The sequence below is a fragment of the Haliotis cracherodii genome, unplaced genomic scaffold (genome assembly GCF_022045235.1).
Source record: "Haliotis cracherodii isolate W230 unplaced genomic scaffold, xgHalCrac1.p SCAF_9, whole genome shotgun sequence".
Taxonomy (NCBI): Eukaryota; Metazoa; Mollusca; class Gastropoda; order Lepetellida; family Haliotidae; genus Haliotis; species Haliotis cracherodii.
The window spans coordinates 5369850-5385721 of record NW_027266343.1 but is presented as its reverse complement, the minus strand read 5'-3'; the positions used below and the strand labels follow the sequence as shown (position 1 = coordinate 5385721).

General features: G+C 40.4%; 1 protein-coding gene across 2 annotated transcripts in view; it reads left to right on the top strand.

Annotated features, from left to right (window-relative positions):
- LOC139451666 (disintegrin and metalloproteinase domain-containing protein 9-like) overlaps positions 1–15872 on the top strand; it is a 124938-nt gene that overhangs the window by 16618 nt on the left and 92448 nt on the right. For both annotated transcript variants that reach the window (XM_071232986.1, XM_071232985.1), the window contains exon 2: positions 13381–13487. In XM_071232986.1, coding sequence (XP_071089087.1) covers positions 13381–13487 — 107 coding nt within the window. The remainder of the gene's footprint in view (positions 1–13380; positions 13488–15872) is intronic.

The window sequence follows — 15872 nt, the reverse complement described above, 5'->3', positions numbered from 1 at the left end:
AAATTATCTTCCAGACAGGTGGGGGGAAATTTTATGCAGCCCGACAGAAAAGTTATTAGCCACGGAAAGGTAGTTATTTTGAACACTGATCCTTGTTATAACCCTATGATGTTAAAAATTGAAGATTTAGGGGCAGTGTCCCGGCTGGCTTTTGAAACTGCCAGTCCTTGTGGACTGGCATCTCTAAAAATTATAAGTCCCCCCTAATTTTTGCCAGTCCCAACTTTCAACAAATAAAAAAACATATGAAAATTATTTGGTTTTAATTCTTTCAACATCATGCTCAGTGCAAAGATGTCATCTCTGAAGTAACTTAGTTAGATCACAAACTTCAGTCACAATTTAAATTTATTTATTTTTTATATATATATATATATTTAGCATGTTTAGAGACGTCACTACAAATGAATATTTATCCTAGAAATAGACACGGGGAAACCCTGATGGTAACAGACAAGCCGACTTGAATATCACTGATGTTTTGTTCAACAACAAACATTAATAAGGTACTTTATTTGCCGGTTCACAGGGACTGGCAGTCACATGAATTACCGGTCCAAGCGGTAAAAACCTGGTTATTACCGGTAAACAGGAACGCTGTAGAGGGTTTCTTATAAGATTCCAAAACTGTAGAAGAAGACATGAAGGATTCCAGGACCTCCCTTGATTTCAAATCCTGTTAATACATCTCCAGCAAAAATTCATTATCTTTATCAAAACATCATTTTATAATATCAAAATATCATCAAAATATATTTTCAGAACATCATTAACATCAATACATCAACTTCAGTACATCGTACACTCCAGGAATATGTCATCATCTCTATCAAGGTAGTATCAGCAGCAGCTGCACATCATCGATAACACCCCTCTGATGTATGTCTACACTAGACGTGAATATCTATGGTAATCCGTTTGAACTGTCATAAGATGGGAAGTAGATTAACAGCTATAAAACACTATTTGAATCGATGTTCAATGTTGTAACTATTTATTTTAATATTGTTAAGTATTGTAGCTGTTTTTTATTCAAAACGATATCGAATTCAATCGAATGCACACCACAAACCTTACGTGAAAACTTCGTTGCATTAGCATTTTTTGTTATTCAAGAGCAAAACGTGTTGACAACACAAGAGCTCAGGATTAATAGGCATATCCTCTCAGAAATACACACTAAATACTGATTAAATGCCTAACAAAAAGGAGAGTTAAATTTAAGACCAAAGTCCATGACAGATTGTTTGTAATCTGAACAAGTCTGTGCCCACTTTGTGAGCTGCACCAGCTGTGTTCAATACAGGGTTTGTGTAATGCCACAGGCTGGACGAGTGTTTCTTTCCGTAGTGCACCTCTCTCTGCCTGGTTACAGCTATCTCTACCCCCCAGGTCATTACAGGACAGTTTGTCCTGTAGCTCTACCCATCAGGTCATTACAGGGACAGTTTGTTCTGTAGCCCTACCCCCAGGTCATTACAGAGACAGTTTGTTCTGTAGCTCTACCCCCAGGTCATTACAGAGACAGTTTGTTCTGTAGCTCTACCCCCAGGTCATTACAGAGACAGTTTGTTCTGTAGCTCTACCCATCAGGTCATTACAGGGACAGTTTGTTCTGTAGCTCTACCCATCAGGTCATTACAGAGACAGTTTGTTCTGTAGCTCTACCCCCAGGTCATTACAGAGACAGTTTGTTCTGTAGCTCTACCCCCAGGTCATTACAGAGACAGTTTGTTCTGTAGCTCTACTCATCAGGTCATTACAGAGACAGTTTGCCCTGTAGCTCTACCCATCAGGTCATTACAGGGACAGTTTGTTCTGTAGCTCTACCCATCAGGTCATTACAGAGACAGTTTGTTCTGTAGCTCTACTCATCAGGTCATTACAGAGACAGTTTGTCCTGTAGCTCTACCCATCAGGTCATTACAGGACAGTTTGTCCTGTAGCTCTACCCCCCAGGTCATTACAGAGACAGTTTGTTCTGAAGCTCTACTTATCAGGTCATTACAGGGACAGTTTGTTCTGTAGCTCTACCCATCAGGTCATTACAGGGACAGTTTGTTCTGTAGCTCTACCCATCAGGTCATTACAGGGACAGTTTGTCCTGTAGCTCTACCCATCAGGTCATTACAGGGACAGTTTGTTCTGTAGCTCTATCCATCAGGTCATTACAGAGACAGTTTGTTCTGTAGCTCTACCCATCAGGTCATTACAGGGACAGTTTGTCCTTGAGCTCTACCATCAGGTCATTACAGAGGCAGTTTGTTCTGTAGCTCTACCCATCAGGTCATTACAGAGACAGTTTGTTCTGTAGCTCTACTCATCAGGTCATTACAGAGACAGTTTGTTCTGTAGCTCTACCATCAGGTCATTACAGAGACAGTTCGTTCTGTAGCTCTACCCATCAGGTCATTACAGAGACAGTTTGTTCTGTAGCTCTACTCATCAGGTCATTACAGAGACAGTTTGTCCTGTAGCTCTACCCATCAGGTCATTACAGGGACAGTTTGTTCTGTAGCTCTACCCCCCAGGTCATTACAGAGACAGTTTGTTCTGTAGCTCTACCTATCAGGTCATTACAGAGACAGTTTGTTCTGTAGCTGTACCCATCAGGTCATTACAGGGACAGTTTGTTCTGTAACTCTACCCATCAGGTCATTACAGAGACAGTTTGTCCTGTAGCGCTACCCATCAGGTCATTACAGAGGCAGTTTGTCCTGTAGCTCTACCCCCCAGGTCATTACAGAGACAGTTAGTCCAGTAGCTCTACCCATCAGGTCATTACAGAGACAGTTTGTCCTGTAGCTCTACCCATCAGGTCATTACAGAGACAGTTTGTCCTGTAGCTCTACCCATCATGTCATTACAGAGACAGTTTGTTCTGTAGCTCTACCCATCGGGTCATTACAGAGACAGTTTGTTCTGTAGCCCTACCCCCAGGTCATTACAGGACAGTTTGTCCTGTAGCTCTACCCATCAGGTCATTACAGGGACAGTTTGTTCTGTAGCTCTACCCATCAGGTCATTACAGAGACAGTTTGTTCTGTAGCTCTACCCCCAGGTCATTACAGAGACAGTTTGTTCTGTAGCTCTACCCCCAGGTCATTACAGAGACAGTTTGTTCTGTAGCTCTACTCATCAGGTCATTACAGAGACAGTTTGCCCTGTAGCTCTACCCATCAGGTCATTACAGGGACAGTTTGTTCTGTAGCTCTACCCATCAGGTCATTACAGAGACAGTTTGTTCTGTAGCTCTACTCATCAGGTCATTACAGAGACAGTTTGTCCTGTAGCTCTACCCATCAGGTCATTACAGGACAGTTTGTCCTGTAGCTCTACCCCCCAGGTCATTACAGAGACAGTTTGTTCTGAAGCTCTACTTATCAGGTCATTACAGGGACAGTTTGTTCTGTAGCTCTACCCATCAGGTCATTACAGGGACAGTTTGTTCTGTAGCTCTACCCATCAGGTCATTACAGGGACAGTTTGTCCTGTAGCTCTACCCATCAGGTCATTACAGGGACAGTTTGTTCTGTAGCTCTATCCATCAGGTCATTACAGAGACAGTTTGTTCTGTAGCTCTACCCATCAGGTCATTACAGGGACAGTTTGTCCTTGAGCTCTACCATCAGGTCATTACAGAGGCAGTTTGTTCTGTAGCTCTACCCATCAGGTCATTACAGAGACAGTTTGTTCTGTAGCTCTACTCATCAGGTCATTACAGAGACAGTTTGTTCTGTAGCTCTACCATCAGGTCATTACAGAGACAGTTCGTTCTGTAGCTCTACCCATCAGGTCATTACAGAGACAGTTTGTTCTGTAGCTCTACTCATCAGGTCATTACAGAGACAGTTTGTCCTGTAGCTCTACCCATCAGGTCATTACAGGGACAGTTTGTTCTGTAGCTCTACCCCCCAGGTCATTACAGAGACAGTTTGTTCTGTAGCTCTACCTATCAGGTCATTACAGAGACAGTTTGTTCTGTAGCTGTACCCATCAGGTCATTACAGGGACAGTTTGTTCTGTAACTCTACCCATCAGGTCATTACAGAGACAGTTTGTCCTGTAGCGCTACCCATCAGGTCATTACAGAGGCAGTTTGTCCTGTAGCTCTACCCCCCAGGTCATTACAGAGACAGTTAGTCCAGTAGCTCTACCCATCAGGTCATTACAGAGACAGTTTGTCCTGTAGCTCTACCCATCAGGTCATTACAGAGACAGTTTGTCCTGTAGCTCTACCCATCAGGTCATTACAGAGACAGTTTGTTCTGTAGCTCTACCCATCGGGTCATTACAGAGACAGTTTGTTCTGTAGCCCTACCCCCAGGTCATTACAGGACAGTTTGTCCTGTAGCTCTACCTATCAGGTCATTACAGGATAGTTTGTTCTGTAGCTCTACCCACCAGGTCATTACAGGACAGTTTGTTCTGTAGCTCTACTCATCAGGTCATTACAGAGACAGTTTGTTCTGTAGCTCTACCCATCAGGTCATTACAGAGACAGTTTGTTCTGTAGCTCTACCCATCAGGTCATTACAGAGACAGTTTGTTCTGTAGCTCTACCCCCCAGGTCATTACAGAGACAGTTTGTTCTGAAGCTCTACTTATCAGGTCATTCCAGAGGCAGTTTGTTCTGTAGCCCTACCCCCCAGGTCATTACAAGGACAGTTTGTTCTGAAGCTCTACTTATCAGGTCATTCCAGAGACAGTTTGTTCTGTAGCTCTACCCATCGGGTCATTACAGGACAGTTTGTTCTGTAGCTCTACCCATCGGGTCATTACAGACACCGACAACTTTTAGGTATTTGAAAAGCCAATTTGTTCTGTATTTTTTGCTCATTATGCTCTGGTGATAGTCATATTTCAAATATCTCAAAATCCTTGTTTACGTCTATATTTTTGTTATTTGACACTGATGCATGTATACACAAGTATAACTTTTTCAGATTGTTTCCTCTTAGAAGCATGTGTCCCATGCAAAACATTCATTATCAATGAAGTCAAGCTGAGCCACACAGGTGAGCCACAGGCATTGCCCGTTAAGGATACTGTTGTTACTATTAACAGCATAACTGAACCAACGCACGAGATGTGAAAAATATCTTACTGTCGGTCATATGCCAAAAATGGTATTAAATTTAAACATTATTCTTTCAGAAAGTGTTTAAAAGGCTTTCATGTGTAAATTACCAGCCTGAATCCCATCTTGTCAACATGCGCCCATTATATTAACCACTGCAGTATCGTGTTTGTTCTTCGAACAAGATTGGAAGATTTAATTAGGCTCAAGCAGACTCAGAAACTTTCATAGTTGCTTTCCATGTGAAAAACATGATGGATATTCCTGACTATTCATCTTGGGGCAAGATAACCTATCTTCCCCAGGGCTTCTGTTGTTCTCTGGGCTTGCCTTTTGAAGACAACATTGTAATCAGTAAATGTGAAAAGAATAACATGGCGGAATCCTAATCTGATTCACGCTCCCAACAGGAAGTCAACAGGCTCATGGGACGACCTTCACCTAGGCTTTTTAATCTCACAGGAACAAAACTATTGATTACTTGCAGAATGTACTTGAAGATTATTATTGTCAGACTTCATATCGGATGTTACTGTTATTTGACTGGTGATGATGAAAATTAAAACAAAGTATTTCTGGAACAAATGTACAATGTACTCTTAGCATTCTCCAGGGGGGCTCTGAAGTCGCTGGTTTGTATATGACATTTGCTATTGAAGCTTACAGTATTATGACAGTTACCACTCCCATGGAATTAGACCCATGAAGATTCTCGGGTAGAAAAGGGCTTCAGCAACCCATGCTTGCTGTAAAAGGTGACTATGCTTGTCGTAAAAGGCAACTAACGGGATCGGGTGGTCTGGCTCGCTGACTTGGTTGATGCATGTCATCGATCCCAATTGCGTGGATCAATGCTCATGATATTAATCACAGGATTGTCTGGTCCAGACTCGATTATTTACAGACCGCAGTCATATAGCTGGAATATTGCTGTGTGCCGCGTTTAACAACAAACCAACCAACTCCCATGGAATTAGAACCGTATGAACACGTCTCTCCTCTTTGATAATGATTGAGCAGCATATTTCAATTTATTTATGATTCAATGTCACCTCATTCTTGTTTGTCCAGTGTATTAGATATTCATTTTATCATGATAAATAGCCAGGACCAGTAGCTACCATGTACCATGGCTTTGTTTAGAGTGCAGAAGTGTTTCAGAGAAGGAGATGGTGACATCTTCTGTGTTAACAGTTGGGTCAAGTCTCTAAGGCAATGATTATTAGTTTTAGTCATAATTCCTAGATCATTGAAACAATAAGAACAAGTTTCCCTAGAAAAAAATGGTGTCTTACTCAGTGTTTGAAATAAAAAATATTATTGGACTGCCATCAGGCCATACAGGCCCAACACAAGATCTACCCACCACAGGCCTACCAGCAGGTGCTTGTTTGAAACGCTGGTCCTACTATCTGCTACTAGATGTGGGTATTATAAGGATATGATTGCTATACATCACATTGCTATACATCACTCAGTAGAGACTTTGAGCAAGGCTAGAGTTGAGCATCTGTATCATTATAGAATGGAGATGAGACAAGTTGGATCATTGAGTGTGTAGTCACTTGTGAGCATGCTAAATATGTCTCTTCTGTTCTGTGTTAAATTTGACTTTGGTGACAGCTAAAACATGCCCGGTTCAGATGAACAATTGAGGCTGTATGGGAACAAAACAAAGAGTTATTTAGCTGTCTTACTCGCTTGTCATGATAACCTGATAATAAGCTGTGGCTGCATGCCAGAGAGGTCAATAAGGGAATTGACAAGAATTTGGGGAGTGTGGCCCAAAAATGATATGTAAATGAGGGTCATCTATTGTTCACACAACACACTAAAAAACACAAGCACACAAGTCCTCAATATGTACACTGTAATGACTGTATAATTTCACCTCTACCTTTTATCACTATTGTTGCCCCAATTTCCATGATGGGGAATAAGTAAGCATGCTGTACATGCTGATAACAATGTATACAGCCTGTCTAAAGGTTGAATCCGCTTTTTTTTACAGTTGTAGATGTAACTCATTGTCAAAATCGTATCCCAGCATCCTCATGAAATTAATAACTGCAGACAATTGACCACGAAGTTATCTTCGGCTTCTTTCTCTTTCTTCGTATACCTGTCTGCGTGACTCTCGCCGTCTCTCTGACGGGGGCGGTGGGGTAGCCTAGTGGTTAAAGTGTTCACTTTTCATGCTGAAGGCCTGGGTTCGATTCCCCAAATGGGGTACAATGTGTTAAGCCAATTTCTGGTGTCCCCCACTGTGATATTGTTGGAAAATTGCTCAAAGTGGGGTAAAACCACACTCACTCACTCACTCACTCTGTCTCTGTGTGTCTGTCTCTGTCATGCTGTCTGTCTGTCTGACTGTCTCTTTGACTCTGTCTCTCTGTGTCTGTCTGTCACTCTCTGTGTCTGACGCTCTGTCACTCTGGCTCTCAATCCCGACATGGAACAAGACTTAAAATAGAGAAAGTCACATGACCAAAATTTTATCATTAATGGGAACTTTCCTCTAATGTTATAATAACATTGTTGCCAAGTGTAAATTGGCTTATGTTAAAGCTACAAGACAGTACAGAAACTTTAGGATCAACATGGCAAGCTTTAGGAATTAGCAACAACTGATAACAATTAAGTGACTAAGAAGTTACAGTAACTATTAGATTCTGGACATTTAGATGGCATGGCTACATGGTAATTTGACCTTTTAAGATGAGTGTTACTTTGGTTTGTTTGTTTGTTGTTTAACGCCGCACTCAGCAATGTGTCAGCTATATGACGGCGGTCTGTAAATAATCGAGTCTCGACCAGACAATCCAGTGATTGATATCATGAGCATCGATCCATGCAATTGGGATCCAGGACATGCATCAACCAAGTCAGCGAGCCTGACCACCCAATCCTGTTAGTCGCCTTTACGACAAGCATAGTCGCCTTTTGACAATCCCTGATGAATTTGTTACCATGACAGCAGCATCAGGAGTGTTTGCTAATAACAGAGCCCTCAATGGCTTCCGACTTGGTTTAACACCTGTGTGGCTTTACATAGATCACAGTACGTGGCGTTATCACATTGACTTATCACATGTTTATGTAATGTCAGTGCAAACATATTAGGTGAGGGACTTAACATGATACAGTGTTCAGTTTGTAAGTTTCTCTAATAATACATATTCATCTGTAAACGTACAAACATTACATTTCTCTTCTTTAACTTATTGTGATGATGACGTTAATGTGTATTATCAGGGGTAGATTTAACAACAAATATGTATGTAGCCAGCAGGGCTTGCTCCTTTTGAAAGTTACTGGCCCTTCTCCAAACCAGCTTGCCTGTAACTAAATGGCTCTGAAAAATTTAGAATTACTCACCCCTAAAAGATTTTCCTGCACTTTTATACATTATATCTCGGCTTTCACTTGCCTTATTTCATGGCGATTTATGAGCAAATAAATAGGTTGTTGTACACAACATTACAAAATGGCGACCAGTTGTCATTCTACCGAGATAGTTCAATAAAAAAAAAAAAAGTATACACAAAGAAGGGGTGAAATTTGGATTAGCCAGATGGGCCATTAACTTTACGTTTCAGCCATTAAGTCCTTTTGATTTAAATTGACCACAGGACGAAGGGCCAGCAGTTAAATCGACCCCTGTATTATAAGATATTACATTCATTAAGAGTATCATTTGATGAAACAGAGCTCCAGATATTTTAGCTGCGTATCTGCGTGAAATACGCATCAGAAATGCAGAAATACACAGTAAAATATAATCTAAGCGTATCAAATACGCAACGAACATTACAGATACGCTACAAAAATAAAACTTGTGTGTATCATAAAAATATTGTGAAGTAACCCTGCGTATTCGATTCATTAATCAGCCACTTATTTTGAAACTATAAACGGGCATTCCGTCAACCTTGCCAAACTCCACGATGACAGTTACATCATGATCATTTGCCATCATACTTTCTTGTGGAAGTATCGTGGTATTTTTTAGTCCTATAAAGCTCTCGAACCCACACGACACCAGTTTGTAGGGACTAGATGAATAGTGTTTTTATATATTTAACTTAAATACCCACATGTGTAAAAACTAGTGGGTAACAGAAATTTGAATACGCAGATAGAATTACTGATACCCAATGATTTCAAAATGCATGGGTAAAATACCCTCAACACCAAAAGCTTATCTGGAGCTCTGACGAAATAATAGCACAGCGTACCTAATTACATGTATATCAAAGTCAGTAAAAGCGCACACTTTCTCCCAGGAGTCAATATTACCCATCCTCTTGGTGGGGTTTATCTACAGAGACTTTGGGCGACCTTGACCTTTCTTTGAAGTGAAACTGGATCAGGTGAAGTGTATGGTAAAATGTCTAGGAGGGATGTGAAGAATATGCTGATATTTCCAGTCCCAAACACTAGCCCATATGGTACACATGCTTCCTCTCTGAGCATGTATATATCATGTATATATACATTCTGATATGTATCAATACTCATTGTCATGGACGTTTATGCAGAACATATACCATGTCAGTAACATACTGGCAGAGTTTGTCAAATATATTCATAGAAAAGCACACACAGATGGTGGAAGAATGTTTTCTTTGAGAAGTGTTTTATGTTTTGTTGCAACCTCAGCGAGTCTCTGTCATATGCAGTGAATCTGGGGGCACATCTGTCATATTCAGCTAATCTAGCCGCACAAGTTTATGATTGCCTCCTAGACCATGGCTTGTAGAATGTTTTTTGGTCAAGTGGAATATAGAAAGCCACTAGCATTATGACTATAGCCCTGCAGTCAACTTCTATCACACTGAAAACTATAACATCCTCAGTGACAGCAAATTTGGTACTTAATCTCTTCAGCATGTTCAGTCACACCATCGAGTAGTTTGTGATATATACCACATATTTCAAACGGAATGAGTTTGTTTGCTGTTATTTGATTGGTTGAAACATACTGTTAAATGTAGTTGGAACCCAGGTATACTCTCGACAATTTCGCAGTATATATTCAGCTTGACAAAATGGATACCACATTATTAAAATATTAAGTTTTAGCAATATTTATCGTAACCTTTTTTTCTACATTCAACTAACCAGGTGGGTTAAGCTGTTCAGAAGCATATGACTTTAACCACTGTATAGTGATATTATTGCATTCCAGAGTGATGTCACGTCTCAAAAACAAAAATTCAGACAAAATCAAAAAGAATTGCCCCCCATATAACTGCTCATTCAATGTTTGATGTATAGATGATTTTCCATTAATGGCTGTTACTTCACTTGGCATGTATTTATATTACAGGAAGTTTGTACATAGCTGCTTGCAGACAGCTATAGCATATTACATTTAGATGTAGTCTGCAGAAATGTGTAAATGTGTTCTTGGTTCTTAATGTGATATTTGCTCCATATGGCATCCTCCTCAGATGATGTAATGAGCAATGAGTTAGTACAAACACAATGACAAGATAAACAAACTTGTCTTGTTAATGTCACGATGATCTTCGCTCAATGTAGATATTGCAGAATAAGCGATGTCATGAATGGACTAGAAGATGCTGAATCAGCTTGATTGTGAATGCTGCTAAATCTTCTAGATCCTGAACAACTTAGATGTTGCTTTGTAGCTAGACCCTGAATGGCCTGGATGTTGCTGAATCAGGTAGATCCTGAAAGGCCTGGATGTTGCTGAATCAGCTAGATCCTTTGTGGCCTGGATGTTGCTGATTCAGCTAGATCCTTTATGGCCTGATGTTGCTGAATCAGCTAGATCCTGAATGACCTGGATGTTGCTGAATCAGCTAGATCCTTTATGGCCTGATGTTGCTGAATGAGCTAGATCCTGAATGACCTGGATGTTGCTGAATCAGCTAGATCCTGAATGACCTGGATGTTGCTGAGTCAGGTAGATCCTTAATGGCCTGGATGTTGCTAAATCAGCTAGATCCTGAATGGCCTGGATGTTGCTGAATCAGCTAGTTCCTGAATGGCCTGCATGGTGCTGAATCAGGTAGATACTGAATGATCTGAATGTTGCTGAATCAGCTAGATCCTGAATGGCCTGGATGTTGCTGAATCAGATAGTTCCTGAATGGCCTGGATGTTGCTGAATCAGCTACATCCTTTATGGCCTGGATGTTGCTGAATCAGCTAGACCCTGAATGACCTGGTTGTTGCTGAATCATCTAGATCTTGAATGGCCTGGATGTTGCTGAATCAGCTAGATCCTGAATGGCCTGGATGTTGTTGAATCAGCTAGATCCTGAATGTCCTGGATGTTGTTGAATAAGCATATACATGGTAAGATGTGATATGCTGCCCACCCTGGCTCCTGTTCCAGCCTAAACATGCAGCCTGTCGTTGAATATATACATTATGCAAGCTGATGATTTGAAGGAAAGGAACTGGCTGACCTCTAACATTTGCTTCCAATTGTCTCAGTCAGATGTTTGGGTTCACCAAAGTTCATTTTCAGATACGCTATTTTTCCTCACTCATATTCAAAATTGCCCCAACTGATGACAGTTATATTTTGAAATCAAATCCAACTCATTTTATATGTGTTGCTTTCTATGTGTGATAAATGTTCATGAATTACTGAGAAATTATTTTCATTTACAAAAATAACTCAAATCAAATCAGTCCCAAGATTCATTTTAAACCAATTGATCTTGAACATAGAAGGAATATGGCTTTGTCTGTTAAATATGCTCTTGATGGAAATCAATAAGAGTTTCTTCACTTTCTCAAAATTCCCAAATATCGCAACTATTACTGTGCTGACAAGTTGGCATGTGGGGTTTTATTTGAACTTCATGTGATTTAGAATTGAGACATATTATCCACAGATTATCGTCTTCTTATTTGAAACTCAAACCAAATGCGTCAACTCTGATTAATCAATCATGTTACAATCCTTTTCAGAATTGCTATCAACACTTCAATCTAACTATATTCTTATAATGTCACTCCACTTGCACTGATAACTCAACATATGTTGGATGGCCCAAAGAACTTGGAGTTTACCAGGTTTCAATGATTAATTTTCACAGTGATTAAGGCACCTTGGATCATTTGACTAAGAATCACCTTCCTGAACTTGCACAATAGACAGCATCCACATAATGAAAAGCTATAGAATATCATTAACACAGGAGTTATAGTTGAGATATGCAGCACGGGTTAAGGGGGCATTTTCATTCTCCTGATGTTAATAGTGAGCCGTTTAGTTGGCTCTAGATTCAAAGACCTCAGTGGCCCCTGGACCCTCCTCAATTCAAACACTGCAGATTGTGATGCTGTTCCAAATAAAGGGTGTTCCTGGAGTCTTTCTCGGGTATTTGAATCTAGGGACTTCGGCTGGGACAGGTAACTCGGGTCGGGTACCAACAGGACTACTCAGACCTGTGTTTAGCTTGGTGGTATATTGTTTCATGACAAAAAATATCTGTAACTCCATGGTTACACTGAAGTCACTTGTGTTTCTTTTTTGCTTATTAATGCATGCATTCATCCTGACTTCCATATGTTTGAGTGAAGATAAAGCTGGAGTCAATTTCAGTGAATCCAAGACCAGATTTTTTTATTTGTATATATAAATACTTTTTGCCAGCGCTCACGCAATACCATTCTCAGTCAGACATTTTGTACTAAACCTTGAGACCTACATTGGGTACCTGGGTAGGATCGGGTAATAGGGTGTCGGGTCCCCGGGTAATAAATTTTGACTCGTCCCAGTCCTACCTGGAACCCCCAAATTCTTTAACTTTTAATGTTAGGGTTATGACAAGGACCCCTTGACTTTAGTGCTTAATTTCAACAGTGTGATGGCAAATACATGGTCAGTTGGCCTGAAACACAACAATAAGAAACATCACTTTGTTGTAGAATGTATTATTGATGCAGACAGCTAATAACGTAGTCACTGGTTCACCCCTTGACTTTTGTGCTTAATTTCAACAGTGTGATGGCAAATACATGGTCATTTGGCCTGAAACACAACAATAAGAAACATCACTTTGTTGTAGAATGTATTATTGATGCAGACAGCTAATAATGTAGTCACTGGTTGAAGAACAATGTTGGTCTTAAATCAGTTCCTATTGCCTCACATTCTCTTTAAGCTCCAGAAATAAATATTGCCCGCTACTGAATTGTACAAGGAAACACATGTATCAAGTAGATTTACTGGACTTTTTTTTTAATCTTTCTGGTTACCATGGTTACAGGATTATTTCCAACAACTAATTCATCTGTTCCTGTATTTGCAGATCGGTTTCCTCCCAAACAAAATGGAGTGGAGATATTTCATCAATACGAGAACATAGTACCAGAGATTTTTCATGAAAAGAAACGTATTGCCGGAACGTATGAAAAGGTAAGACACGAACAACGACATTGCTTGCTCTGTGCTGTTCTGCACAACGTGATTCCCTCATGGGACCCTTGGTCATTGGTAAGATGGATCACTTTGTGTAAAACAAAACTGTTTGACTGGTTGGATGGAAGAGGGTAGAAATTGACCGCATTGCAAATTTTTGTCATCAACAGAAGCAGAAATATGTGTAGGAAATATGTAGTGTAGTTGGTAAATGGGAAATGTAGCTGTTTGTGTTTGTTGGTGGGATTTAGTATCAAGGAATGTAGCTATCAGGGCTGGGACGGGTAACTCGGGTACTTGTGTCGGGTGGGTACTGAGTAGGACCAGGGTACCCACAGCACTACCCGGACCCATCACGTGATATATTGTTGAATGACAAAAATTATGTAGAACTCCATGGTTACGCTGCACGTTACTTCGGTTGGAATTTCTGTCTGACAATGAACGCATTCCTTCTGACTTTTATGTGTTTGAATAAAGGAAAAGCTTCAGTCAACTTCAGTGTTTGCATGACCAGATCGTTTTATACTGTATCCAAATACATTTAGCCAGGGCTACAGTCAAACTAGTCCCAATCGGATAGTTTGTACCCAACTCTTTAGACCTTCAGTGGGTACCCATGTAGGGTAGGGTAATAGAGGGGTGGGTACCCAGGTAGTAAATTTGGACTCGTCCCAGCCCTCTAGCTGTATGGGTTTATAGATGGGATTTATTATCAGAAAATGTAGGCATATTTGTTTGTTTGTTGCATATGTTAGCATAGAAAATGATTTATGTATCTGGAATTGGAGCCATTATTGGTTTCCATGGATTGTTATGTGCCTTTATAACATCAAGGGTCAACGGCCTGTCTAGTCATCCCTACTTACTCATTGACACTTGATATCACTGAAGTATTGTGCAAATGCAGGCACTTCAATGTTAGGATGCATCCTGTTTCTGTTCTGTCTGTGTTATTTCATACAACAGGGCCATCCTGTTATCTGTTGTCTGTAGAATAATAAATTATTACATGTAGCTTCTTAGGTTATGCTGGCCATGCATGCTTAGAGAGGGTTAATATCTAAGTACATTTTCTAATGCTGACATACCAATTATGTGAATATCGCCATTTGAAACAATGTATGCCTGATGCTGGATGATGAATGACAGGAACAGAGAGTGCTGTCATACAACCCTGTGCCCAATTCCTGTAACTAGTCTATCTTGTCATGGTTGAGGAAACTTTTCGAGAGGCATCTGGATCAGCCCCTTTTCACTGCTCCAATTGTAAGAGTGTCTTTTTTAGATAGAGGTATGGCAGGAGCAAATAAATAGTCCATGTATAAAGGATTTATGTCTTTCCTCATAAGGGTTCTTATCCTGTCCATTGAAGAACATAGCAAGTTCTTCTGTTCACTGCTGTGCAGGCGCCCCTTTCTGTCCTCTTTGGTTTTGTTTGTTTGTTTGTTGTTTGAAGCCACACTCAGCAATATTCCAGTGATATCACGTCGATCTGTAAATAATCAAGTCTGGACTAGATAATCCAGTGATTGACATCATAAGCATCGATCTACGCAATTGGGATATGATGACATGCATCAACCAAGTCAGCGAGCCTGACCACCCGATCCCGTTAGTCGCTTCTTTTGACCAGCATAGTCGCCTTTTACGGCAAGCATTGGTTGCTGAAGACCTATTCTACCCTGGATGTCACTGTCCTCATTTGAATAGGTACCCTAAAGGCATACAGTGGAGCGCTCCCACGCATTCCCATTTCTGGGTTGAATGCAACAACTTTCAAACTGGCATGTGTTTTGGTTCACTTTTTCACAATGGGAGCATCAGGTGCCAACCTAGACTAACGTTTAGTCTCTGAAATATTATATTACACAATATCCTTCTTGACTCTAAAAAAAATAAAAAATTCCCTATGCTGATTTAAGATTGTGGAATAGAGCTAGCTTGAGCTGGCTAGACTTGCTTTTGTATGCATTTCTAGATTATGTTTTTTTCATAAAATAAATATATTCCACGGTCATGGTGCAGGACTAGTGCCAACCCTAAGATACACATTTAGTAATGCTGGTTCTGTGTCTGTCAGTGTATCTGATCCGAAGAATATAGAAAGCTTGCCCTTTCTGAATTTTCTGAATAGCTGAATTGGTATATATTTACAGACAGTATAACAATACGTATTATTTTCACAAGTGAACTCTGTTCCAAGTTAGTCCTTTGGCTCCAATTAAAAAGTGTTGGTACTTTTGTAAGTTGGGGTGGAAGTGTCCCCAGCACTCCATTGCTGGTTGTATAAGGCGACTACATCGGGAACCTGTTGTGATTCGGGGTTAGAACTATGAGAGGCGACTTAATGGATCTTATGGTTCAGCTCAGTGCCTTCGT